Source organism: Gymnoscopelus microlampas (assembly GCF_963454915.1).
Source record: "Gymnoscopelus microlampas genome assembly, chromosome: 10".
Lineage (NCBI taxonomy): Eukaryota > Metazoa > Chordata > Actinopteri > Myctophiformes > Myctophidae > Gymnoscopelus > Gymnoscopelus microlampas.
The window spans coordinates 22,466,047-22,493,043 of NC_139947.1; the positions used below are offsets into that span (position 1 = coordinate 22,466,047).

The following is a 26,997-nucleotide window of genomic DNA, read 5'->3' on the forward strand; positions in this document are numbered from 1 at the left end:
CACTTCGAGAGAAGACTTGACAATGATGCAACACAAGGGAAAAAAAGGTTTTCTGTGAGTGGACCCATCATAGAATTCCAGTCATTGTGGAAGCTTGTTCACACAATGTTAGTCCCAACAACCATGCCTTTAACTATGTTCACACAGAATGTCAAGGCCCCAAACTGCCTGAAATACTAAATGTATAGCTTTTCTTCATTGACTGTTCCAATAGACTACACAATAAATGTGGTTCCATACGTTTCCACTGAGCAGTTCAATAAACAGGCAATAATGACAAATATTGGTCAACATGTTAATATATATCTATTGTGTTTTTTCCCATTTTCTGTATTCATACATGCAATTGAAAGCATTGCCACTGCAAATTAGACTGTTTTGGAATGCATGTACAGTAAATATTTTGCCATTAGTTTATTTTTGTATTGACCTTTGGCCCTAAATTTCAAGCTAGGCAATTCACCAAGTCAAATAGCAAATTGGCATCCATTCCAATATAATTACAGTTATACTGTAGGGCCTACAGGAAAATAACTTAAAGATTAAACATATCCAAACATTACAGCCACTAAGAAAGAGAATAGATTTTATTGACTTTAACAAAATAATTATTAAAACCTTTGAGAACTTGGAAAATCTGATTAATATAAAAAGTACCAAATAGACTTCTTTTCAGAAATGATACATTGTAAACTGGTCAATAAACATATAGACTATACAAAATACATCTTCATTCAAGCATTGCGTACATTTGTCAAAGTTTAAGGAATGACTGACTTAAGAATTTGAGTCAGAGTTGGTCCTCTTGTGGGATTCTGTTGAACCTGACTTCACTGCTAGTATATTCAGTTAAGAGAGTTAATGGTTTTGTTAGGTGAATTCAGAAGATACGGCATATAAGCACAGAGAAATCACCAATCTTTTTAAACAGAATGTAAGTTAGGCCACGTTAAATATATACTCAAAGCAGAGACTGCAAAACAGACTTTTAGCACTACGAAATAACAGTCTTGATATGCTCAATCCTGCCGTCAAAGAAGCCTAACCTTTTAATGCGGTCACATGTTACAACTCGCAAACAGACTACAAGTCTGTAAACTAAACACAGTTTAACTATGGCTTCATAGAGATTCAAAATAAAGATGCTTGGGGCATCTGAGTTATGGTGGAATGAAATTCATTTTTACAACAGTTCCTCATACTCTTTGCCATGTCGTATTTTCACTCGCTACACAGAGGTTGCAGATAACGGATACGCAACATTACTACATATTTCCATTTTCTTTAGATCCACCAATGCCTGCAACAGTAAAGAGAATAGCACGGGTATGGTATGGTACATCTGCAACACTGCAGTGCAGAGATATGATATACAGTATGATAGGTAGAATTAAGATCACATAAACCTTTAAATTAATATTTTTTACATTTATACACAACAGACCAGTGTTTAAGGCACAGCCAGTAAATTTGGGCATTGCAGAAGAGATGTGATTTCCCTGCTCTTTCTGAGAAATTAAGTGATATCGACAATACATTAAATCATAAAACATTGTACTTAGTCGCTCGCTGAAAATAGCCAATCTACAAACTTGCAATGCCATCGCCTCAGATTGTGACCTTGTAGATCTGCTGTTTTTGGCGAACAACCCCATCGTACAACTACGGATAAATTAAGCATTCGATCGTGAGAACTCAGGAAATGCAGTGTTCACTTGTAACATAGTAATTGTAAAATGTCCAAGAAAAATGCCATTTCTTGGCATACCCATTTGGAAACTGTCAAAAAAAAAGATTTGACAGTGCCAGAAACCTACAAGAACAAGATAACATCCGTCTATACTGTTAGGTTCATTGCAACAACCGCTATCCAGAGCTGATTGTGTTTTGTACGTAATGACAATCTTCCCAGTGCATCAAGGGTGGAACTAAAAGTTCAGCACAATTGTCATTACGTACTCATTTAAATCAATCTTTACACTCTCAGGTTTCAATTAACACAAATCAATCCTTCGTAATTAGGTCCATCATACAGTAAAGCATTACCAAAGACCTTGCTGTAAAAACAGCATTAAACCTTTTAAACGTTTGCTATTGATGATGTAAGTATGGAAATAAAACATCTCCGTAAAATCCTCAGTGTTAATTCATCCATTTGTTACTCAGAGTGTGCAAATTTGCACACACTCATAGTTAAATGAACACTCGAGACTTCACTGTGCGTATACACACACGCACACACACACACACACACACACACACACACACACACACACACAGGGGCCTTCTGCGGCAACAACATTGAACAAATTAGAATCCACTCGTGATAGATATTTGTTGAGTGCTGAAACCGAGCATTTGATGTCACCGTGAGCTTGGAGAGGATCCCCTTACGGAGGAGTCAGCCATTAGAACTCTTCCTCCTCTGAGCTGAGGTAGTTCTGCTTCTTCCTCACGTTCCAGTGTAAACATTGGGCCAGGCTCTCGAACCAGTCGTTGACCGGGTCTCGAAAACAGATGGAGGGAACGGGGTAGCAGGAAGTAGTGATGGTAATACTGAAACGGGGATGGGAGGGGGAATTGGCACACACATAAAACATTATTGAGTCAGTGGGTAAAAAAATGAAAACAAAAGAAAGAAAAGTCCGAGGTATTTGCAATCACGTAACAAGCGGGAGGTGTTGACACAAGACGTGGTGACATGACTGTGCATTTGTTTTCCGTTATGGCTCAATGACACAGTGGGCGGCGCTTCAGGTGAGGAACCAGGAAGGACATGTTTCTTTTTGTAAGGCTTAATGAAGGAAGTAGAACATTAAATAACTTGCACCGTGCGTGCGGGGACGCACCTGGCTCAAGCCCAGTAAGCTGGGTCAATAAGGTTATGCAACAAACACCTGTGAGTGTCGGGGGAAGAGGCCCTGTGGGGGTGGTTAGAGCTATAAGCCATTAGCATGTCTGTCACTGTTGCTGTGCTACTCTGACACTGTCGGCTTACCTGTCTCCGTGGCAGACTTCCTGTCGCTTCCTCCCGTCGAAAGACACCCAAGCAGTGTTCCGGGCGTCACGGGACAGCATTATCTGCAAAGGTGAAACGCAGGGAATGCGGTTGCTTTAGTACGAAAACCTTTTGGTGATGCAAACCTGCACAAGAATGTTAACCGGTCACATTGAGATACTTTTAAAAATGTGTTTTTGAAAACAGACACTTGGATCACCTACTGTAGGTGAATCTCAACATGTTTTCATTTCAAGGACCCACAGTTTGATATGCATTAGGCAAATGCCCCCCATAAGATAGTGTTTGGTGTGGACTGCCCTTTATAGACCTGTAAGCGTCAACTATCAATCATTTAGCTGGGTATCCTTGGGACCCCGTCAAGGACCCCACGTGGAGAACCAGTGATATAGCCATGAGGAGTACCAAACACAAATGTTAATTGCACATCCACTGTACCTTGAGTTCCACGCCGGCAGGAACCACGATGGGTCTGAAAGACAGCGAGTGAGGGCAGATGGGTGTGATCATGATGGCTGGCACGTTGGGGTGGATCATGGAAGCTCCTGCAGCCACCGCGTATGCTGTGCTTCCCGTGGGAGTGGACACTATCACACCTGGGAATGCATTACAGAGTGACCCCACTGCACAATGCAGAAAGAAAAGCAACAAAAAAAACAAGTATAACACTTGAGCCCCAATCAATCTCTGTCTTTCTCTCTCAGCAAATTGAAATCACCTTGTCTGACACTAAAGATCTTCAACAACAATATTGAAATGAGGCAATTATGAGTGATTGTGAGGGGCACTTGTACATAAAGCTACCTCACGCTAAGGAAACAGGAGATAGGATCCTGAACTATGGGCCACATGGCTTACTTACTTAATGCTATTGTACCCTACTTGCTCATCTTCCAGTGATGAAGAGGGGACGTAGCACCTCCATCCTCCTCCCATTTAACATTCCCCGCCCCAGCCCATAGGAGTCGCTGGTGCAGCGACAAAGATCGCCCTCCCCGCCCGCCTTCCCTCCCCCGAACATGCTCAAGTGTGTTCATATAAATGCCTGGCAAGGACTGGATTTGAGTCTGGTACATTACCCCTGCGGCACCCGAATGCCCAACCCTCTTTTCTATAACAATATCAGGGGCTCTAGACATTTCTAAAGATACAGACAGGTTTTCCAGAAAGGTTCTTCCCGGAAGGTTAAGGCCAGACAGAGGAGGAAGCAAAGACTGAACATTCAGCAAATTGATCAGCAGATTGATCTATTTGGCCTGTCAGACATCCATCACTGCTTGTGTCCTAAATCAAGCACGGAATCGGTGATAAGCGATCAGCCCTCAGTGCGCTCTACAAAATGACAGACCGAACGACAAAGTGGCTATTGCCTGATTTATACTTAGTTGTAGTTGCGTGCCTGTGAAACACACTGAAAATAGCTAAACTACAAGCTCACAACATGTTGCATCGCTTGTAGATCTGCTAATTTCAGTGCACAACACCCACGTGCAACTAAGTATAACTAAGGTTTTATACTACTGTAGCTGTGCAGTCACAGTGAGGAAATGGACAATGAATCTATGTATGCTCATATAGTAAGTTAATTCAAAATCTACAAGACTAGGGGCGGCGATGGCTTAAGTGGTTAAGGTGCATACCACACATCTAATGCAGCGAGTCGCTGGTTTGATTCCTGTGCCCGGCTGCCTTTGCTGCCTGTCACTCCCCGTCTCTCTCCCGTTTCCTGTTAATCTACACTGTACTATCCAAATAAAGGCAGAAAATTAAAGTATGTGCCGAACTCAGCTGCCAGGGTTCTTACCCACGCAAGGCCCTAGCAGTCATTACCCCCACCCTCATCCACCTACACTGGCTCCTAGTTAAATTCCACATCACATACAAACTCCTCCTCCTCACCTACAAATCCAGCCATGCCCAGTAACTGTCTGATCTACTCCATGAATAATACCCCCACACGGTATCTGCGGTCCTCAGTCACGGGTCTCCTCTGCACCCCCTGAACCAGCTTGCGAATTATTGGCGACAGAGATTTCAGTGTGGCAGCCCCCACCCCCTGGAACTCTCTCCCGGCAGAGATTTGCAATGCCGGAGATATTTAAGTCAGCCTTGAAAAGACATCTGTTCGACAAGGACTGCTAGTTAAGTTTTTTCTTAGTTTCAGTGTAAAGCATATTCATATAGATTCATATAGAGTGGAATACTCACCATCTCCCTGTACAGTGGTAATGAGGTGTCCATCCAGGAAGAGGTCGACGTTGGAGAGGTAGGACGATGGACCCCTGTCAACCACCACCTCATTCAACACCTGACAAGAAACGACCACAAACAAAACACCACATTGAACCACTTAAAGCCTATATACTCCATTGACACATGGAGTATATATACAGGACATAAAAGGTTACGGATTGCAGCTTTGCGCAATTCCCAAAATCACAAGAGTCTCCCAATTGGTTTCACAGATCCACAAACAAAGCTTATTCTTGTGCCTGAGAGAGTGACGAGCACAGCCGCGGGGCAGGTCGAACAGGTTCAGTGTTATTTTCTCCCAGTGCACTCCTGTCTCTCCATGCAGCATTCCTTTGCTTGACAACAATGCTTGCTCATGCACGCGTTGCAGTAATGGCAGCCTGGATAACCACAGACCAGGGGGTGAGGACATCGCTATCTTTTGAGATGTGTGCCAAGTTGTTAGGATCGAGTGATTTGGTGACCTGTTCTGTTGTCAGCCGCTGTTTTCAATCTCACGGTTGTCGCCCTGTTTACCTGCCACCATAATAGCACTGTTGTGTTTGCTTTGAGGTTAGCTCTGTGATTTCACTGTGCTCGTGCCAGTCCAACAGACAGGGAGGCCCACTGTGCAATGTTCCTGTCGTACATGTTTGTGGAACAGGGTAGGCGACCGGCGTGCCGTGTCGGTCACTGGCACTTCTTGCAATCATTAGTGGAGTTCGAGGTGATTTAAGGGTGAATATTGTTTACAAAGGGTTATGGTTAGAGAGTCGTTGCATAAAGGCTTTCGATCAATGATGTTATGGCAATTAAATTAATTCAACACATCCAAACCGGTAAGCTTTAATATCTTGCAAACAATCTTGGGAAACATGCATACTTTGGACACCTACATTTTTATTTGTTATTTTTGCACTAGGGTCCGTCATGTGCTATACTAACAGTGTCATGTACAGTATGAATCCATGTTATGTTGCCTTGCAAACTAATAGTAGGTATCATTAGATAGTTTAAATATAGGTTCTAGTACCTGGCAAATTACTATAGGGCTATATATATGTGTTAAAATGGAGAATATTTTCAACATAAAGGGGTAGAGAAAAACAAACAAAAGTTTGCTGGTCAACGAGATTGAAAACAAAGCAGCAGTGGATGATGTACTGTAGCAGCTCAGTCTCACCTGGTAATTCATGGCTTTGCGGCTTCCCTCGCTGTCTCCGTTGGTCATGATGAGACCTTTCTCGTCCACCCTGGCTTTCTTCTCCTTGTTGTCCTTGTGCACACGCACTCTCAGCCGACTGCGCAGGATGATGGCGGCGTTTCCTATAACGAGCAAAACCACATCTCAGTGAGAACACACAAATTCAAAAACAACCCTGCGTATATGCTGCAATGGTCCATTTGATTACTCCATTGCGACACTCTCAGTAGGGAAGTTTGCACTCTAAACTCAAGGCTTACTATAGGGCTGAAAACAGGTGCCAGAGGCCAGCATGAAAGTCCATAAACAAATAGAAGGGGCTCGCACACTGAAGGAGGCTCTTTAGATGCAAAAAAAAAATCTTTAATGCTCAGACCATCATCAACACTGAATGCAGGTTGCCCATGTTGGCTATAAGTAGGCAGGAGGCCTATTTGAGGTAACCAATAGTAGAGAAGCTGATCGAAGGCACAGAGTGTCAGCAATCAGCCCATTACCATTGTTAGGGCCCAAGGGCCTGCAATAAATGAACACCATAAAAGACATATAAACTCTCAGAGTTACAAATGGGAAAAGAATAACACTGAATTTTACTGTGTGGCTAAGATGGCGCTAGTCAGATGTCGCATACCTTCGATGATTTGGGTGACCTGAGACTGGTAAGTGTCGAAGTTGAAAGGCGTGAGGAACCCCAGGGAACCCAGGTGAAAGGCCATTACCGGTGGAACACTCTCCTGCAAAATACACCCTTGTTTAGAATTTGTTGTTATAAGTTGTTATTATGAAGGAACAACGTTTGGGTAGCGAGATATCAGCGTTCGTACCTGGAACAGTGAAGATGCGTACAACAGGGTTCCATCTCCACCCAGACAGATGATGAAGTCTACCAGATTGGAAATGTCATCGAGATCTGGTGGGGAAAAAAGAGAAAGTGAGAATGTTTATAACATATTATTATTTTCATCACTGCTGTGTGATGAGGTATAAATGTAGGCTTAACCACTTAAACCCTATATACTTGGTTGCCTGGGGTCTTCCAGGGCTCTATATTAGGCCTGAAATTATTTCCCTCTACATCAAATCTCTTTGCCGAATAGCCGATCTACTATCAGATCAGCTATTTTTGTCAAATGTTTGCCCCAGAATAGGGTTCATGCGGTTAAGGCTCTTCTAGGTGAAAAACATTTCATATGATAAGAATGCCCGTTGGCCAGCATACCTTCTCTGAAAGTGCAACAGGTCTTAATGACGGTCCCGAAGTTCTCATCGCCTGCGATGGCCGGGTCCTCCAGAACTGTCTTCTCCACGTAAACAATCAGGTTTTTCACCTACAGAATAAACATTCCGAAAATTTGTGCAAAGTCTTTCTGCTTTTTAAAGTTAACTAAATGTGGAAATATAGTCATGAATGGCTATACTATTATGTTCAAAAAAGTAGGTTACCAGGGGTTATTTAAAATAATAGGTCCTGACTTCATGGCCAACTCACAATAAGTTTCCCAATGTGAAACCAGTTGAGGACCACAGCAATAAATTCATTGAGAGAGCCATCGCAAAGTTAGGAACACTGCAATAACTTGGTGTGTTTTTTTGCATTGTGTTTTAGCCAGGCTAAGGTCTGATTAAAAACACACAAAAAGACCAATGTGATTTTGACAGTAAATCATGCAACAGTTTCAATGCTTTGACGTGAGCGTAGTGTGGACATGGAATTCAAACAATTCACATAATGATCCGCTCTGTCGATGTGTGAGTGATGTCACAGCGCACATGGATGGTGGATGGTGTGAGTGATATCACAGGGTGTGTGAATGTGTGAGTGACACCACACAGCGTGTTGGTTGTACCTCGGTGAGAAACGTGCACAGCGCTTTAAAAGGCTGCAGCAGGCTGGTGTCGCGGATCTTCTTAATGACAAGGACACTTTTGGGAGGCTTGTTCCACGTCAGTCTCTGACTGGCAGGGTCCTGGATGTGCCTGAGCAAGAAGGAGACGTCACATTCATTTTCAGAAGGAAGCGTAAATTAAACAGGCCAATTGTGAGGACTAAGAGCTGTAATAAATTGTAAAATATCAACTTGGGGTTGACGTTCCTTCTCAGCCAAGAAATCTGTGTTCAGACCGCTTTCTGAACATGGTGTTCAAGTGCGGAAATCCCAGGCAAATCTATTAATTTGCATGCTGGACAGAATCTACAAATCTAGTTCATTAGCATCCCATTTTCCTTAATGTTAACCAGAGATCTTGTTAGGCCGGTAGCTGCCGGTTTTGGACGTTTTTTATGACATAAGCCGGAATATATAAATCCCTCCGGACATCCTGTCCGATAAAAAACAAACAAAAAAACCCACTGCAATTTATTATTATCACTGCAAATCATTTCAAATCCTCTGCTCCTCAAGTGCACTCTCTCTCTCTCTCTCTCTCTCTCTCTCTCTCTCTCTCTCTCTCTAACACACACACACACACACACACACACACACACACACACACAATTTCACAGGAGGGTGAGACATGAAAACTAGGTAAAAATGCAAGCTGTGCAACGCCAAGTTGTCCAAACACAACGATTCACACACATTTGGAGATGAAACATCCAACAGATATGCCTAATGAGGCCTAAAGAGACAGCTGTTCATTACTAGCATCACTGTGAAGTCGCGCCATGTGCAGGTGAAACCACGACGTTCACAAAGATGGATACATGTACATGGAATACATATTACCACTTGAATTGAAAAGATCTGAGGAAACTGAACAAGATGTCCACAAAAGCTTGATCAACTTTCTGAAGCTCTCTTACCATAGATGCATGGACAGCACCCACCACTCAATAGTCTATTCCATAACCTGTGAGGAGCCTGTATTTTGATTTATTGCTGGCCAGTTGAGCCAATCAACATGAATGATTCTATTTTTTGTGCAGTACCCTTTGATTGCTCTTAATGTCAGTGGTTTCCATTGAAAATGGCTTGTAGGCCTGTTGTTTTGAAGCTGCTAGCGTGAGTACGCAGAATTAGGCTATACACAATTCTTATATTACTCCCTTATGTTCAAATAGTGTTCAATCCAAAATATAATGATGTCACTGTTGTTAGGCAACATTTATGCACCTGCTTGTTATTCATGCATTAAAAATGGATATGGACGTCATTTTTATCAGATGTCCGGTAGACTGTAATCATTCTGTACAGGGAGTTTAAAATCCTACCTAGCGTGACCTCTGAAGTGAACGACCCTTTCGACAGGACAAAAAGTAGGTGTTTTTTTTAAAAGCAGACCACAGTTTGCAGCGAAACAATATGTTGAAATGATTTTCAATTAGCTCATTTCAGTTAGCTAACTGAAATTATGAGCAGTTGGGTAACAGTCCAGACAGGTCTGTTAAAGCCACACATCTTAGCACCTATCCAATTAGAGACATGGGACTTAACCCATTAAGACCTGAGGCCGATTCTACAAATGTCCTCTAAATCCTTTCAGTTTTCTAAAACACTTATGTTGCTATAATATCAGTGGTTCTCAAACTTTTTCATATCAAGGACTCCCAAAATTATATGTATTTGGCCGCGGACCCACCATCTCAAAATATTTAGTTCCAGGGACCCCCAGAAGCAAAGATTAAAAAAAGAATACATATTCAAAGATTTGCCCCAAAAAAATCATGATTTTTCAAAAATAGCCAAAGTATAAAATAATGGTTAAAGTGGTTAAAATCTAAAATGACAAATGTGTTCCTGGTCTTAATGGGTTAAGAGTCTAACTCTGTTACCACATACCCCCAGCATGTATCTCTTAACCCAACACCTTAAAGAGACTTTGGTCAGATCTAACAACTGTGTAATTTGAAAGTAAATGGCAGTCCAGTGTCTTATGTTGATCCCTGCTGTGTTGGCTGTCTAACCTCTGCATTATTCATCATGACCTTAAGGCCTGATTATATTATATTTCAACATATGACAGTGTTGCTCACCACTAACAATCGATCTACAAGTATACAACACGTCGCTTGAAGATCTGCTCTTTTCGGTGAATAAAATCATCGTATGAAAGAGTATAAAATACGCATTAGCCTGAAAAGACAGCAAGCATGGATAGCGATCTCTTTAACAGACTTGAAAGTTACCGTTTTGACATTTTGCTCCTGAAGTATCGACAGAAAAATACAGTGCTGCCAGTGATCAGGTTGGTGAGATATTGTATCACATCTATAGATGCATCCTTCATCAGTAGCTCTAAGACGTCTTAACTCATTCTAGTAAGAAAGGCTTTACCTTTATGCAAGTGATTATAAGGTTGGATGTATTAAGGTCGACACATTGACTGGTTGCATAGGATATGGATTATGTGAGGATATCGTTTTTCAAAAGTAGTCTAGAAGGTGGTGGTACACTTCTCTCCATACCAATAGTTACTTAGTTAATAGACAAGTATTGACAATACACATTCATGTCACACCCTAAGGAAGTTATACTACACTTTGCTGTAGTGTACATTTTTGCATAGAGATAAAAGTATTTAAACTTGATTAATTTGCTTTGCTCTGGCTTAAGTGGTAATCTCCCCATTGGGCTGGGTTTAATATGGTCATGGTGTGGTATCATGTGTTATAACCCTGACAGGTCATCACTCACACCCGTCTTTAAATAACAAATTGCAATTGATATTACAATGGGGAAAAAAGTGTAATTATGCACAGTAATATCAGTGTTAATTTCACTTTGAGGACTTTACTGTGCGTGAAGAACGGTATGTTGAAGGCAGCTGCAGCAACACATCTTAGATGCCATCTTTCCACCAAGACGGCATCTGAGATCTCAATGCCAGGCTATTGCTGCTCCCAGTTCTTGGAACAAGTCGTCCTGTGTTCCTGGAGATTGAGTCAGGATATGTCTGAGGCCTGGTTCCTCTACTCGATTGAAGGGGCCGCGAAAGCAGAATATCCTATATTACTTGATCCTTTGCACGGTAGCAGTGACCAGCATTGCTCTTCTATGTGCCGTTTTTGTTATAACTTCTTCACTCGTATAACATTTGGAATACAGGACTTTAACTTCTAAGAGCATTTCTACATTGTGGTATTGCTACTTTTACTTAAGTAAAACATCTGAGTACTTCAACCCGCATAACTCCATGGCTTCTCTTGCGCCAATCGGGAAAATCACATAGGCCCTTTCACTTTCTCTTCTTATAGTCACACATGCACGTTCACACTTCCCTTTAAGAGCAAAGAGGGAAATTGAAAAGGATAAAATTGAAAAGATGCAACACTGACTGACATTTGATGACACAACACAGTGAACTGAAAAAAGTAACCAACTGGTGCAATATCGAGCCACATTGGTGGTAATCTCAACCCTCTATTTAATCTATTAAAATACAACAGCTACCTACGTATTTATGTGTATCTGTGTGTCCGTCCCTCGATTGGCTTAGCCTTAGCTGATTGGCTGAAAAACTGAGCCATATATGGAGACCCCCGAACTCTCCCAACTTGGTGCATCATACTGTAGATGTGCTGTCTGTTTGTCATAGATGACTGACATCATAGACTGGCCTCCACATACTGATACCAGGTATTACACTACTTACTAAGGGTGCGCACCGGGAGCGCACACACGTATTGGTTTGTATTGGACCAGTGCACTCAGTGCCTTATATCCGAACGCACCCTAAATGACAAAGCTTTGGGAAAATACTTTCTTCAAATCCTTCAAATGTTTTAATAAAATGAGATCAACGGATCGAAAGTGAACTGACCTCTGATGAGATACAAGAGCGAAACTGCGGAACGGGGGACTTGGCCTGGTTCTATTCAATAGCATGCTGCTGTTGTTAACTGCTTCTTTTTTCAGCACCCGAAAGCAGTGTTGTTGTGCACGCCCTGACCCTTCCCACGCACATTAGTACCTCGCCCAGTCAGACAGGTGGGTCCAGTCTAGAACCACATAGGACAGTCCCGCTGTCCCAGGAAGCACTAAATAACACCATGATGCGTTGCTTTCGTTGGATCACAGCCACCACTTAAAAAAACGCAGACAGAGAGCTTACCTCTGGTCAAATACAGTGCTTTTCAACCGGATGGCTGCCTGCACTATGCCTGGCTGGACGCATGTGACACAGTAAACTCCAGAGTGTTCATTTACACTCTGAGAGTGTACACATGGATACATTAACACATTTTACTGTGTAAAAATAAATGAATAAATAAATAAATACAGACAATGAATACACCTTTGTTTCCTCTTTTCCACTGGTATACCACAAAAAATAGAGAAACAGAAACCTCAAGCCTTACTTCCCTACTTTTAATGCAATATACTGACACAACATTGTGGTAACTACACAGTCGTGGGTTGTGTAAAAAGTTTAACCATATGGGTCAAATCAACACCCAGATTTTAACTGTGTAAAACAAGCAGCGAAGGCTAACCACTTAAACCCTCTCTATTCTTGCAACTGTACTTGGTGTGCTCTCGTTTACCTCTACACCAAATCTCTTTGTAGAAAAGGGATGCTGGGTCTCAATGGTTAACTGTGAAGGGCCACAGGACGTGCAGGTGGCAGAAGCATCCCTTTGAAACAGGCTGCTACACCAAAGGAGCGAGGCGCCTGTTTCAAGCATCACAAACAAACGACACCGTTCCCCTGGCCTCCGTAGAGAGAGATGCAGACAGAGAGGAAGGAGGAAAAAAAGAAGCAGCTCTCACCATTTCCACACTTTGTTGTCACTGTGGTTGGTTCCTGGGGCATCTTGGAGCACATACTGGCTGTATTTCATGGCTGTATGCATGTGATGATGACGCCGCTTTGGATAATTACCCTTCCAGTCTATACAGTAGGTCCAGCTATACTGTACGTACACTACACAAGGCCTATCGCTAGCATCGTCTTCCAACGCCTATTATTCTAAAAACAAGTAAAACATACTAGACGGAGGCAGCGATGTCATCTGGTCAGTTGTGACTTTTTTGTCACCTATTGTTGTTGAGGACGCTCCGCTGAAGCGCTGTGGTGTGATGTCTGTCCTTGCTGTCCACGGCTCACACAGCTTGGCCACACTCAGCAACAGCCACTGTTCTTCTCAAAGGGCCTTAACACTGAATCACCACCACGCTGCATTCTGCTGCTCCATTTAAAGCTCACTCATTATTAAGACAGACCTGAGGAGGTGATGTCACCTCAGCCCTGCCCACCTGAGGGAGACGCCCATTTCAGGGGAAAAGGTTTTCTTATAGGGTGGGTGTGTCCTGACACAGACAGACGTACCGGGAACTGTTGCTTGTTTACCTTGCTGTAACACTACAAGGAAACTCTGCAAGAAGAGGTGTGAGATATCTTTAAGGCATTCATGTTTTGTTTGTTGACAGAATTGTTTAGCCAGAGTGGCTGAACTTGGTGATATTTTCATGGCTTAAAGCCAGAAACAAAGACAATGCCTGTGGGACAAAGACAATGCCTGTGGGAAAGCACAGGGTGACTGACACAGGTCAGAGGGGGAAGGGTAGGTGACAGGACCTATCACTATCAGAATATTTAACTTTGCTCTGTCAAGATGAAAATATACAATAACAACACAATTTATCTCAAAATATAACCTGAAGAGAAACTATAGAGCCCATCCTAAATCGAGACTTTGAGATGTCACAAAAACTAAACCTGCAAGTGAATCTGTCATACTGTAGTTTAGGCATCTCTGTACATCACAAAAGTTAATATACCCCTGAAATGGAACCCAACCATTAGCAGCTACAGTAAGGGTTTACCTGTAACACTGGTTTACCTGTCGCATGGAGCAAATCATTTTCTCTGTTTAACACACAAAACAGGAGCTTCTAGCTATATCGACCCATACATTTCATCAAATTATGGCTATGTTATAGCAGACCATGGCTGCTATGACTATCATAACACTGCATCGGTTTACAATAGTTGTAATACACAGTCTCACTAAAAGAAGTATGCACAACCACACCCGTTCACAGAGGAAAACAACTATCCAGTGTGGCTGGTTTGTGGTTTCTAGTTTGATGGATCTGAACAATGACAGCCATTACCATTTTACTCCAAACATTTGCCAATCACAATCAAAGAACAGATAAGTAAAGCGATGACAGATTATTACATAACTAACACCAGCAGCTACGTCTCACCCCCAGGGCCACCAAGGAAGGCTTTAGGCGTAATATTTTAGCTTTTACTTTTTTGCTAGTTAAAGTTACAAGAGTGCATATAGTAATAATAATAATCAGCACCAAGTTCTGACCAGCTGGGCTAACAGGCATAGTGTGTCATATGAAACGTCAGCTTATATCATAATGATCACATTCATTGTTTATTAGTTCAGTGGTTCTCAAACCTTTTCATGTCAAGGACCCCCAAATTAACATGTATTTGGCCGTGGACCCCCATCTTAAAAGATTTTGTGCCAGGGCAGGGACCCCCAGAAAATTAGATTTGTGTTTAAAAAATATATATATTATCCACATTTAAAAAAAATAGCAGATGTACAAGCTCACAGCGCGCGGTGGCGCGCTTGTACATCTGCTATTTTTGAAGAGCCAAAGTATAAAATATGAATGAAGCGGTAAAGTCATTGACTAATTTAGCTGGGGACCCCCTGGAACAGGGGTGGGCAGCATTTATTTCCAGAGGGCCACACTGACTTCGATAAAATGAGTGAAGGGCCACACATTCATTGTACAATTGAATTGAAACTTGAAACACATACTGTAAGTGCTGAATGATGTTGAAACTGCATGAATTTGGTAGACATGCCAGACTACATTAGAATAAGGTCCTTGCTTTCACAACAACAATGTTCATCAATAAAATGTTGATCTTTCTCTTTCTTTTTGTATCACTCTGGTGTACTCTGTACGAGATTACAATGAATAGATCACATGAAACAATCCACGTCAATGCCGTATCTTATCTTATCTGATATGCACCTCTCCATAGGTCACTGATAAAACACATTGCATTCACATCGCATTCATTATATGATGAACTCACAGCAGACTGTTTCACTGTTACATTGTAAACATAAAACATTTGAGTACATACGGATGGAGGAATGCAGGTATGTACTCAAATGGCAAATATGAATTAATATTAATTGGAGTTTAATTAATTTGTCTCAAAACCCGTAACATATGGCAGCCTTTTAAAATGTAGATATTTTTACATTTTTTTTGGGGGGGGGGGCAGTTTTTTTTTTTTATGACTTGGCGGGCCGGATTGAGATGGTCAAAGGGCCGGGTCCGGCCCCCGGGCCGTATGTTGCCCATGTGTGCCCTGGAACATGCCCAAGAACCTCTGAGGGTCCCCGGACCCCACTTTGAGAACTACTGGTTTAGGTAACATCAATGACTCTTTCATCTTATGTTCAAAGGGTTTCTGGAGAAACTAAGCTTTTCAATTGCTCATCACTTCAGCTTCGTGGGAGGGTGCAGTCCATTATTAAACATATGGGGGATTTATTATCCGTGTCCCCGATTATTAGTGATTATTTCTAGGCTTGAGTACTTGCGACATATACAGTATTACAGATAAAGTTAAAATTATTCAAATTAATATATACACACAATACACAGAGTCGGACATAAAAAGAATCTATGTATCTATGTTGTTTCTACATGTCTTCAAATACAGAAGTTTGTTCATAATTGATTCTGCTGGCCTGGCGGAGATAGAAACTGATGCCTCAATGCTGGCAGGCTCTGCATGCCCCGCAACAGTCTGTTGAGAAACATATGGTCACATATAGTCTGACTTACAGAATAATGCAAAGGCGGTTAATTAATGCTGTTGAAAGCATAACTTCTGGTTTGTTAATGCTGTTGAAAGCATAACTTGCAAGTAATATTGGTTTTCTACGTTGTAATCAGGTCCTGTGGGAAGGAGGGGGGAGTTGGGCCCTATATACTTTGTCATATAACCGCGTATCGCCCCATTTCAACTTTTAATGTTTTTTCGTGTTTGTAAAGTTTTAAAGTCAAAGTGGTTAAGCCTGTCTGTAGGTTTTATAAATATTTAACCAATTAAAAGTATTAATAAGAGCTTGTGACTAACTAATGACTACATTGGAACACAGGTTATTTTTTCTGCTATGTTGCTTCTTTTTTTATGTTATTGAACATTTGCCCAAAATAGGGGTTGATGGTACTTATAACAGGGGCATTTTTTAACAGTATTAATAAATTATTATTATATTATATATAAATTAATAAATAGTATTTCTAAATGAGGACCGCAACCTTTTACCTCCTCCTTGTTCCAGAGATCTCTGCAGAGACTCGTCGGTCGTCGTTTAAGGAAAAACAAAGCTTCAAGTTTCTAAATTAAAGACAAAGCTTCAAGTTTCTAAATTAAACAGCCCCGGTGCCAATTTTTTTTTTTTATATGGACACTAATTATAGTGTTATATATATATATAATTATACAGTAAGTGAAACATCAGCCTGAAATGGTAAATGTAATAAGTTATTTCAACCAGATGTATGACGGGAAATATTGGCCTGAGGGATATTTTTAGATTTAATGGGGCATTTTCTTCCCTTTTCATATCTGTGACACTGACTGACAGGCCTCAAGCTATGTAGCAATACCTTTCCCACCTACTGTATAGTGTTTTGATCCAAAGATAGCCAAGCTGTGCTACTTTTAACTTTCCTAGGAGGCTTTAGATAGACGATGCTAATCCTATGCATCCATCACGTGCCACCTTAAGTTGAAGGTTCAAGTATCCAGTAATGTGACAGTAGGAGTCAAGAGGCAAGCAGTCTGTCCAAGCCGAGAAGGGGACAGTGAAATAACAGTCTATCATAGCTTAATGTTTATATGTGCAGGTATATGTGTAAAGGCTAAGTCATTTCTCCCCACTAGTCCAATGGCTTAACAATAGGAAGTGCTGTTTTGTAAGCATTTTTTTTAACAGGCCAAAAGGCTGCAGTGGTGATTGGATTTGGGACTTTTCGGTTAGGAGACAGTCTCAGGAACCAGGAGATCTTTGTCTGTTTTGGGATGTAAGCAATGCGCCTCCTGTAGCCTTGTTAGTTAGATTCATATCAATATTGATAAAACTAATACTCATATCAGCGCCCCCTCTGGGTTGGCATTGAACATTACCGTCAATGTAGGACAAGGACCTTGGTGGAGATGGCAAGAAAAACTGAAGTAACAACCCAGTGAAATACACAGTAAATAAATAACAAGCAGTAGATAAATAACGATGCTGCTCTTGTCTCCTGGGAAATCTCCCCGGCTGCCCCAACCAGCAGGTGTGTGTTACTGTTCTGTCTTCAAGCCTTCAGACTGATCACCTTGAATGATGCAATTATGCATTTTGTATGCCAAAGCACAGCGGAAAAGGTCAGAAACACGAATAGCAACATTTTTTCCAACTAGGTTTTAAATAGTCCGTCCAACTTACATGACAGCGTGTGGATTCTGAAGCATGCATGCCTTTGGGCCAAACGTGGTCACAGGGCTTGGTCCATGAAGTGATTGATTTCTCCTAAAAGAAAAGGTCAACAATGAGAGGGAGTTAGGTTGAAGCTTTAAAACTCATGATTCCACAGACATAATACATTTTACAGCCATTTCTAGAGGAAAACTAATAGCATTAGATAATGCAACATTTTCCTCACTAACAGGGAACACTTGTGTAATAATTGTGGGATATGGTGAGCGGTGTCCTTCACTTGAATGCAAACCACTACAGCCTAAATCAAACAGTTAAATTAAACAACTTTCACAATGTATGGTGAATTTCACGAAACATTGTGAAAGGCTTGGGGCCAATCTCAACCTGATAAAACCATACATTACCTATGATACTCCCTGCTGCGCAAACATCATATCAGCGAATGTTGTAATAAAGATATATACAATTTAATCCCCATTAACAGTAATGCAATGGATTTCTCCATCTACTGTAGTTGTGAGTCTAGCGGGAAGAAGCACTTGCAGCAAATATGATTAAAAGATTGCAAATGTAGTATGGGTGAGAGTTCACCGCCAATAGCATTGGAATGAGTCAAAATGAGGTCTGAAGAAATCACACAAGAAGACTGTCTTCTCTTTGCTGCCCAGTGGGCCTAGGGCACCATCACGTGATTTGGGTTTACAAATCCTATTAGCCGTCTGGGTGGGAGAGTCAACCATCTGCTTCTTTCTGGTTGTTGTTACAATAACCGATCCAGTAGTTTGTTAAAGGCCCACCAACAACACCGACACCCAGCTGTAAAATTTTAACATTCTGTACAACCTAAAATCTTTCACTTCGTGAAATAAAATGACCTGCTGTTACCCGTTATAATATTATGCAATGAATCCAACTGTTCTTAAGATTAATACAATTACAATCATTTTTTGGTTTATATATAACCACATTAACCCTGGTTTCACTATTCACTCATTATAGGTGAATATGTAAAACAAAAGGTTTTCCATGAAAAAATGTCCCCCACAAAATTCCAAAAGTGAAAATAGCGGATCTAGAAGCTCACAATGCATTGCATCCTTACTAATGATGCGATGAATAGGGATGAAGTGGTTAATGTGCTGTAGTAAACACTTTCACCATACCATTGTAAGCCAGGTCCCTCTTTAATCAGGCCCATTGGTCAGCATGTACAGTATGTACATGGATGTACATGTCAGCGAGGTCAATGTTATTATGTTGGGTTACATGAACGTATCAGCGAGTGTCAGCATTTATACACACCTGCCTTGAATTATGTGAGCGAGGACCGAGATGACGCCTGTCTGTTCTTAGATCGTAGGATGAGATTAAATTAAGTGACTGTGTGTATATATATATATATATATATATATATATATATATACCCCGTATTTTCCGCACTATAAGGCGCACCGTCAGTGCGCCTTATAGTGCGGATGCGCCTTATAATCCGATGCGCCTTATATATGTATCAATATTGGTTCCCTTGGTTTCCGCACTAAAAGGCGCACCGTCAGTGCGCCTTATAGTGCGGATGCGCCTTATAATGCGGTGCGCCCTATATATGAAAATAATACATTTATTGAAGGTGCGCCTTATACTCAGATGCGCCTTATAGTGCGGAAAATACGGTATATATATATATATATATTCATTAGGGCTGGAACTATCAATTATATTTTTTGCGATTATTCTATTACTTTTTCAATTTATCAAACAATCAAGAACCACATTTTTGGGGATAACAATATATAGATTTTCACCCACACATTCGTCATTGTGTCCTGAGGTTATGCAACCGAGGGCTGGCCCGGATATCAGTCTGAGATGTAGAGAGTTATTGCAGCCGGGCCTGAGGTTGGATACCAAGCGCTATGACAAATACCCTGGTGATCATTTATTTATCACAACACATACACCTAACCTCACTTATTCACACAGAGAACAACAAAAAAGAATACAATTTGATTAACCATGTTTGACATGCGTTCATTCACCACGGTGAAAGTTCAGCATGTGGTGGCACTGACTGGTCAGCTACAGCCGTATCAGCCTTAGGCCTGACAACACTTAATATACCCCTTTGACCATTTATCACTCCCCTCACCCAGAGCAAATAAAGGCCGGGTATTGATGGGGAATTTACGTTTGCGACCTAATCTATTTAAAATCTTCAAGTGGTCTAAACATACATTCCTACCAATCCCCTTTTCCCCCTGCAGGTGTCGTATATTGGTCCATTGATCAGACAGGAAAAACACTATTCCATGACTATTCCCTGAGTGTATATATTTTACTGTTTAGCCATCTTGACCTGGCTCCCATCACTACACATTTTGCTGCCTGTGACCTATGCCCAGGAAAGAGTAATGATTACTCTGATTAGTTTAAATGAATACAAAAGACTTCTTCTGATAATCAAGACAAGACAGAGGTTGTCAATGCCTCTGATACCAAGGAACAAAAGGTTTATCAAAATTACTGTTGTGCCTCTCACCTCTTACCTGGACTCTACAATGGCCAGGAACTCTGAACTGATTGCCTTACAGCTGAGCCCACACAAAGTTGGGTGAAATCTCCCTCTGGCTTAGCTTAAACTTCTCAAAAGATACTTTTTGGTTTCTCTTACATTATTCTCAAAAAGCCTTTCTTAAGTGTATAGAATTTTGGCCGCAACAGTATCAAGAATGTGATGAGAATTAAAGATGGCGCCCTCTGTCCATTGAGCTCAATGGACTGCCGTAAATTTTACCCAGGGATAATATGGCAGTTGACAATCTGCACAAGCTAAAATGGTACTGCATGACTGCAATGGATGGTTTGGTAAAGTTCCAGACAATGAGTTCATCCAGGCGCTAAGGAACCAAAACACAGAGTGGAAAACAGCAACCAGAAATTCCAGTAGCACTGGCATTTTGTTTTCCAGTCCAGTTCCTTATTGACAGTAATGTTAACCTAACAATTAGCCTACTGCATTAAACAAATGCTATTTTGTCTTTGAAAATAAATAAAGCTTTGGGTATGTGATTAACTAATTATCGCTCAGCATTCTTTGTTGCCCTCAATTGAATAACTTTGGGCAACAATGCATTCCTGGGTGATAATAATCGATGTGTAGGCTATTGTATGCTAACCTTTAATTCCCTCCTGTTATTTAATAGATAGTCTATTTTATACTATTGAGTACTTCTTGGATAGGACAAAATGCAACAGAGACACTTTTGAACAGAATTAAAGGGATATTGCACTTTCAAACATGTTTGGGGTCATTTTAACGTTTACCCAGGATTTTGTGAGCACCCCAGATATCAGACACAAGACTTCCTATACAAACCCATTGCAACTTCAAACAAAATGATGGATTCATCGAAAACACTCGTCCTTGGTTCTGGTGACTGATATTGTCCTTTTTTTCAGTTATTTTTTAAAATGTATTTGGGAAAATGGAAAAAATTAAAATAAGATAAATAAATGAATATCAAATATCTAAATATGGAATCAGTTGAGCAACTTAAAAACTATCTGGGGTCCTCACAAAAGCCCAAGTAGATGACACCAAACATGTTTGAAAGCAATCTGGAAACCCATTCGGTAAAAAATAAGGGGATATTTAATTCTTTGTTTTTGCCTCTGGGGGCACCACCTCCTTTTTTTGTGTAGAAACTTGCTTTGGCTCCTCCCCTTTCTTAGTCCACTTCCTCTCAGGTGTTCTGTGTGTATTCATACTAACAACATCACTACATGTTTAGGACAGTGGTACTGACAGATTCTGTTAGCAGAATCTGTCTTGAGATTGAAAGTGAAATATCCCTTTAAGAGGCATGAAATTAGTTCAAGATTTGCGTAATTACTTCTAAAACTCGGCTTAGCTTGAATTTACATCACAATGATCTTGTGAAACCTCACAAGCAGATGTGCAACCTTGGCTTGTTAAGCAAGTCTGTTGGGAACTGTTTCAAAGTCCAAACTAAAAACAAAAGGTGATTGCTGGTGACTAATCCAAACAGAAGTTTGCAGAGTCTGTTTCTTCAAACAATTCTCTCTTTAAAGGGCAAGACCACTTTGGTAGAGGTTTGGGTTGTATAGTTACCTTGCCATGATGTAACTCCAAAGGTGGACAAGAAATCAAAAATTGCTCCATTGATTAGAAATTGATAATTCAAAATATGCTCCTCATTGACTTATATTGTATGGTGAAACAGCTCTAAAACTCACTCTTTTAGCACATAAACGAACACAAACAAAGCCGATTCAGACAATATAGAAGATCACCAAACGCAGTACTGTTTATTTTTCAAATAAAAATGGCAACTTCCTGTTGATTTTACAATTTGAAGATGTGGATCCAGATCCGCGGATCCAGTCCGTGTTTTCTTCCTAGTAAAAATAGTAAAATCAACAGGATGTTAACATTTGTATTTAAAAAACAAACAGTACTGGGTTTTGTGACGCTCTATATTGTCTGAATCATCTTTGTTTGTGTTCGTTTACGTGCTAAAAGAGTGACTTTGAGAGCTGTTTCACCATACAATTTAAGTCAATGAGGAGCATATTTTGAATTATTAATTTCTAATCAATAGAGTAATCATTTCTTATTTCTTATCCACCTTTGTAGTTACATAATGGCAAGGTAACTACACAACCCAAACCTCTACCAAAGTGGTCTTGCCCTTTAATACATGCTATATGTACAGCACACAAAGCTGTAACATTGGATTGTTATGCAAATTCCTTTCTTTCTTTTTTTAATTCAGTGTTAGTAATACTAACCTGGGTCCATTGTCAAACCTGTTGAAATCAGTTTTTCAACAGATTTGATAATGGACCCTCATATCCCAGCACAACCCATGTTGCCACTTTATTCACACATGGAGGAGAAGGGGAGTACTGTGAGGATCATGTTCTTTGACTTCTCCAGTGCGTTCAATACCATCCAGCCCCCCCCCCCCCCCCCCCCCCCGCCCCGCTTGCTGAGAAGCTTAAAGCCGTGCAGATAGACCACAACGTGGTGGCTTGGATCACAAACTATCTCACCCTTAGGCCACATTATGTCCGGCTACAAGTCTGCCAGTCTGGCGCGAATGACTGGAGTACTGGAGTACCCCAGGGAATCACCTTTCTTGGTCACCATCTACACTTCTGACTTCAGTTTTAAATCTGAAACATGCCATCTCCAGAAGTTCACAGATGACTCCTCTATTGTGGGCTGCAGTCTGGTAGATATTTATTTTGTCAAATTATGCTGCTGTAACGCCTCAATTTCCCTTCGGGATTAATAAAAGTATATCTCATCTCATTGCAGATTTTCTATGATTAACATTTAACAAACATTTCTAGGATTCATTCATTCATACATTTTTCATCTGTTTATCATCTGATGTTAACCTACTTGGTAACCTCTCCTTTTCTATTATTTCTTGATTGGATTCTGCATATTTACAAAGGTGCTTTACGACTAAATGTCATGATTGTTATTTTGTTTCAGATGAACATTTTTCCATCAAGTCCAACTATTTGTTGTATTGCATGATGCAGCACTTAAACTGTCCTCACTTAGATAAATTGCAATAAAAGCGCTTCATTCTCAAATTAAATATCAATACAGCCCAATGTCTCACGAGTCACGATTCAGGGGAAGCATAGCCAAATTATTATTTTTTTTATTTATTTTTACTTCTCTCATGGTGGGTGATCAACAAATACAAATGCATAGAGGAAACAATGCCAACTGGTTATAGTACTTTGCCAACTGATTATAGCCTAAACAATGAGTATTTAAAATAATTGAATCCGACAAACAATTTTACTCTCTTTGCTCAACTAGCAGACCATAAGTGCCTCAGCTTCAGCACAAAGCAGGTTTTTTTTTCTTTCTTTCTTTTTGTCCAATAAGTGTACATATTTTTCTCCTCTTTTTTTAGAACTGACTAGTGGCTCTAACCACAATTCTTCACTAATTTCAACATCTGAAACATACTCTACGGTGGTAAACATTTCCTCGCCAGCAAAAGGGGAAACAATGTTTGTTTGTTCCTCTAAACAAACAAATAGCTTTTAGTGTTGTTCAAATGCACAGAATTATTCCCTGGACTTTTCACTTCTCCATGGAAGAACCCTGAGCAATCCCCAACACCGACACAAACATACTGATGTGCACTGAATACCTTTGCAACATGACCAGTGGTCAGTCACTTACGACACTGTATACACAAACACCTCACATCATTTGAGATGCTGCAAGATGGACCATGTTGCAACAATTCTGTTTCAAACAGATTTCTCACGCAACATGAAACTTCCTCAACTATAGTATATAACACCAGTGAGAAATAAGAAATACATACCTCACATTGAAACATTTTTGCATATGAACAGGAGAGATTATGTAAGACCTACAGTATAAGTAAGAACCAGAATCTACTGTAGGAGCAAGACACCCGAGTTTCCCCACAGGATTAATAAAGGTCTTTCTGTCTGTCTGTCTGTCTGTCTGTCTGTCTGTCTGTAAAAAACAGGTAAGCTACTTGTAGGTTATAATAACAATGAAGCAGTACTTGAATGGCATATAACAAGAGACAACTCAGTGCTGTGCGTAATGTCCAAAATAAGAGTTGGAAAATATCACCATTGCACCCAACCAAGTCTTCTGAGAAGCTGGATGCGTATAACAAGTACAGAACATGGAGAGGAATATAATGAATCAATCACCAGAGTAAAACCTGTGGGAAATCCAATAAAACCTCAAGTCAGCAAAATCCACATAAATCTACTTTCCCCAGGGAATTACAAGTTGCAGGCAGCCGCATAGAAGAGTAAAGACAACGCACAGATGTTTTGGCCTAAGCCGTCACCAGTGTGTAATATTGCACACTGATGAAGGCTTTGGCTGAAACATCTGTGCTTGGTTGTTTTGTTTTTACTCTCCTACACTGCTGCACCTCTTAATTCTTGAGTAAAAGTTGATTGAAGTGGAGTTGGCTGACCCCTCTCCCACGTGCACTGAAAGCCGTAAATCCACTAGCAATGTTCCATATTGGTGTAAGTGTTACTGCATTTCCCACCTTTGTTTACTCTGCTGCGACAGTCAAAACTGTATTTACATCCATACCGTTCCTATAGGCTAAGACTGTCGATTTGTAAAAAAAAAGAGGGGAAACTCCAACTGTAATATGCATCCACACCAAGCACGATGACTATGAATATATATTTTTTTTGTTAGTTAAAAAAAAAACGGTTAGGCTCACAGAAGCTGAAAACTGGCTTGTTCAAAGTGACGTTTAACAAATGGGTGACATTATTGTAGTCTGAACATATTATTCCATCATCCTTTTGCTCCCAACACAATGACAGGAGTGTTTTTCCCCCTAAGCCCCAGCCAGCAATTAGGTTACAAATGCCATTCCTCTGAAAACAACACTCACCTGTATTCTATGGCAGAGGAGGTGCTCTGACTCCTGGTCTTCCTGGTACAGAGGGAAAGGCCATGGTTGGGGACTTTGCCACCGTCACAGGTGGCGCAGCAATAAGAAGGGACAGTCCCTACACCCAGCTCCTCTCCACTGTCCATAGTCACCAGGCAGCTTTTGAGGAGGACACGCACATAAGGAGGATTGTCTATTTGTGAAACTGGAGGCCAATGTTTAAACCAAATATACACTGTACACTGTACAGGACCAAAGGGCAAATGTGATTTACTCCCTGTAATCTCAAATATCTTGAAAGCAGTGGGAACTGGGAAGCCATGTGCCACCAACAATATTTCCTGCTCAAACTGCTTTATATTTTCTAATTCATGTTCATATCCCGTTGATAAACTCAGGGGCCTGGCCCTATATGTACAGACAGTATAAAACAGTAACAATACAGTGGCTGTATACCATATCAGTAAAAAATAAATACAGTATCAGTTACAGCAGTGGTTCTCAACCTGAAGGTCGGTCCCCACATGATTTTATGGGGGGTCCCCAGATGACAGTGAAGTGACAATTTAAGGACTTTTAAGACCTTTTTAATACAAAAAAAAAAAAAAGAGAAAAGAAAGAGACCATAACTGCATCAAAAGTAATCAACATGCTAAACCTGCTAAAACATTGGCCAAATTGTCAAATAATATAAGAAAGAGGTATAAATGTAGAAAATAGACGATCTGAGCTTGTATATCTGCTATTTTCACAATATGTATCTATGGTACCGACTGAGTCAAACTAAATGTAATGCCTCAACTCCTACAATTCCAAGTGCTTGTCAGGGTGAGGGGTCCCTAGTTCAATTGTGATTATTATGGGGGCTACCCCAGTTCAAATATGATTATTTTGGGGGGTCCCCAGTTCAAATTATGATTATTTTGGGGGGTCGCGGCCTGAAAACGTCTAGAACCACTGTGTTACAGTATTATCATGAAAATGGACAGGACAGCAACGGATGCAGAACCTTACGGGTCCATTTGGTTCCATTTGTACACTCAGTTGAATCAAGGGTTTTACAGTGCAGGGTCCTGATAAATTATGGCTAATGTAGCTTATGCTGCTAATGTTAACTAGCATGTAAACCAACATACTTGTTATATGTGACACTGTCCAAAATGTGTATTTAACACTGACCTTTTTATCCACAACGTTACAAGGAGCACGACAATGTCACCAGAGCCTTCTCCATGAACTAGTTCTATTCATTTATAGTTCAAATCATTTCACTAGCTTTTCCTTGCTGTAAACAGTCAGCCCATGGTTTCCTGATTCCCTAATGGTACACCAGCACTGGTGACCCATGCAATTCCATCACGCCATTCATCTTTTACTTTTGTAAATACTACAACTTTGTACACTGTTATATATATATAAAGGTGGGAGGACGGTGCATCTTTTCAACCATCTCTCTCGACGGCGAATCTGGTGCAATTGTATAACTGCAAATTCCAGAGTCACCGAATTCGATAGGTTGCCAATCTCGGTGTTACGCAGACAGACCAGCAGCAGCACTTGACGTCATGTTGGACGAGCTGCTTCGATCTGGTGCGAGTCATTCATTGGACAGTAGTGGGCGCTGTTGTCACGGCCAACTTTTTATGAACCGAAC

The 26,997-nt window shown here is 40.8% G+C and overlaps 1 protein-coding gene across 2 annotated transcripts; it reads right to left on the reverse strand.

Moving 5' to 3' along the window:
* Positions 1-569: 569 nt before the first annotated feature.
* On the reverse strand, positions 570-26,776 carry LOC311054381 (NAD kinase-like). 2 transcript variants are annotated; one of them, XM_084070294.1, is made up of 12 exons: positions 26,523-26,776; positions 25,344-25,502; positions 17,890-17,973; positions 8,303-8,432; positions 7,675-7,783; positions 7,280-7,365; positions 7,087-7,189; positions 6,435-6,577; positions 5,228-5,327; positions 3,458-3,615; positions 2,999-3,081; positions 570-2,556 (listed from the first exon to the last, which is right to left on the reverse strand). In XM_084070294.1, exons 2-12 carry the CDS (start codon positions 25,487-25,489, stop codon positions 2,409-2,411), a joined length of 1,290 nt encoding a protein of 429 aa, XP_083926420.1. In that variant the 5' UTR covers positions 25,490-25,502; positions 26,523-26,776; the 3' UTR covers positions 570-2,408. The 2 variants fall into 2 exon arrangements, with proteins under 2 accessions (XP_083926420.1, XP_083926421.1); XM_084070295.1 differs by lacking the exons at positions 17,890-17,973; positions 25,344-25,502; positions 26,523-26,776 and adding an exon at positions 13,166-13,582.
* Between the last annotated feature and the right edge of the window lie 221 nt (positions 26,777-26,997).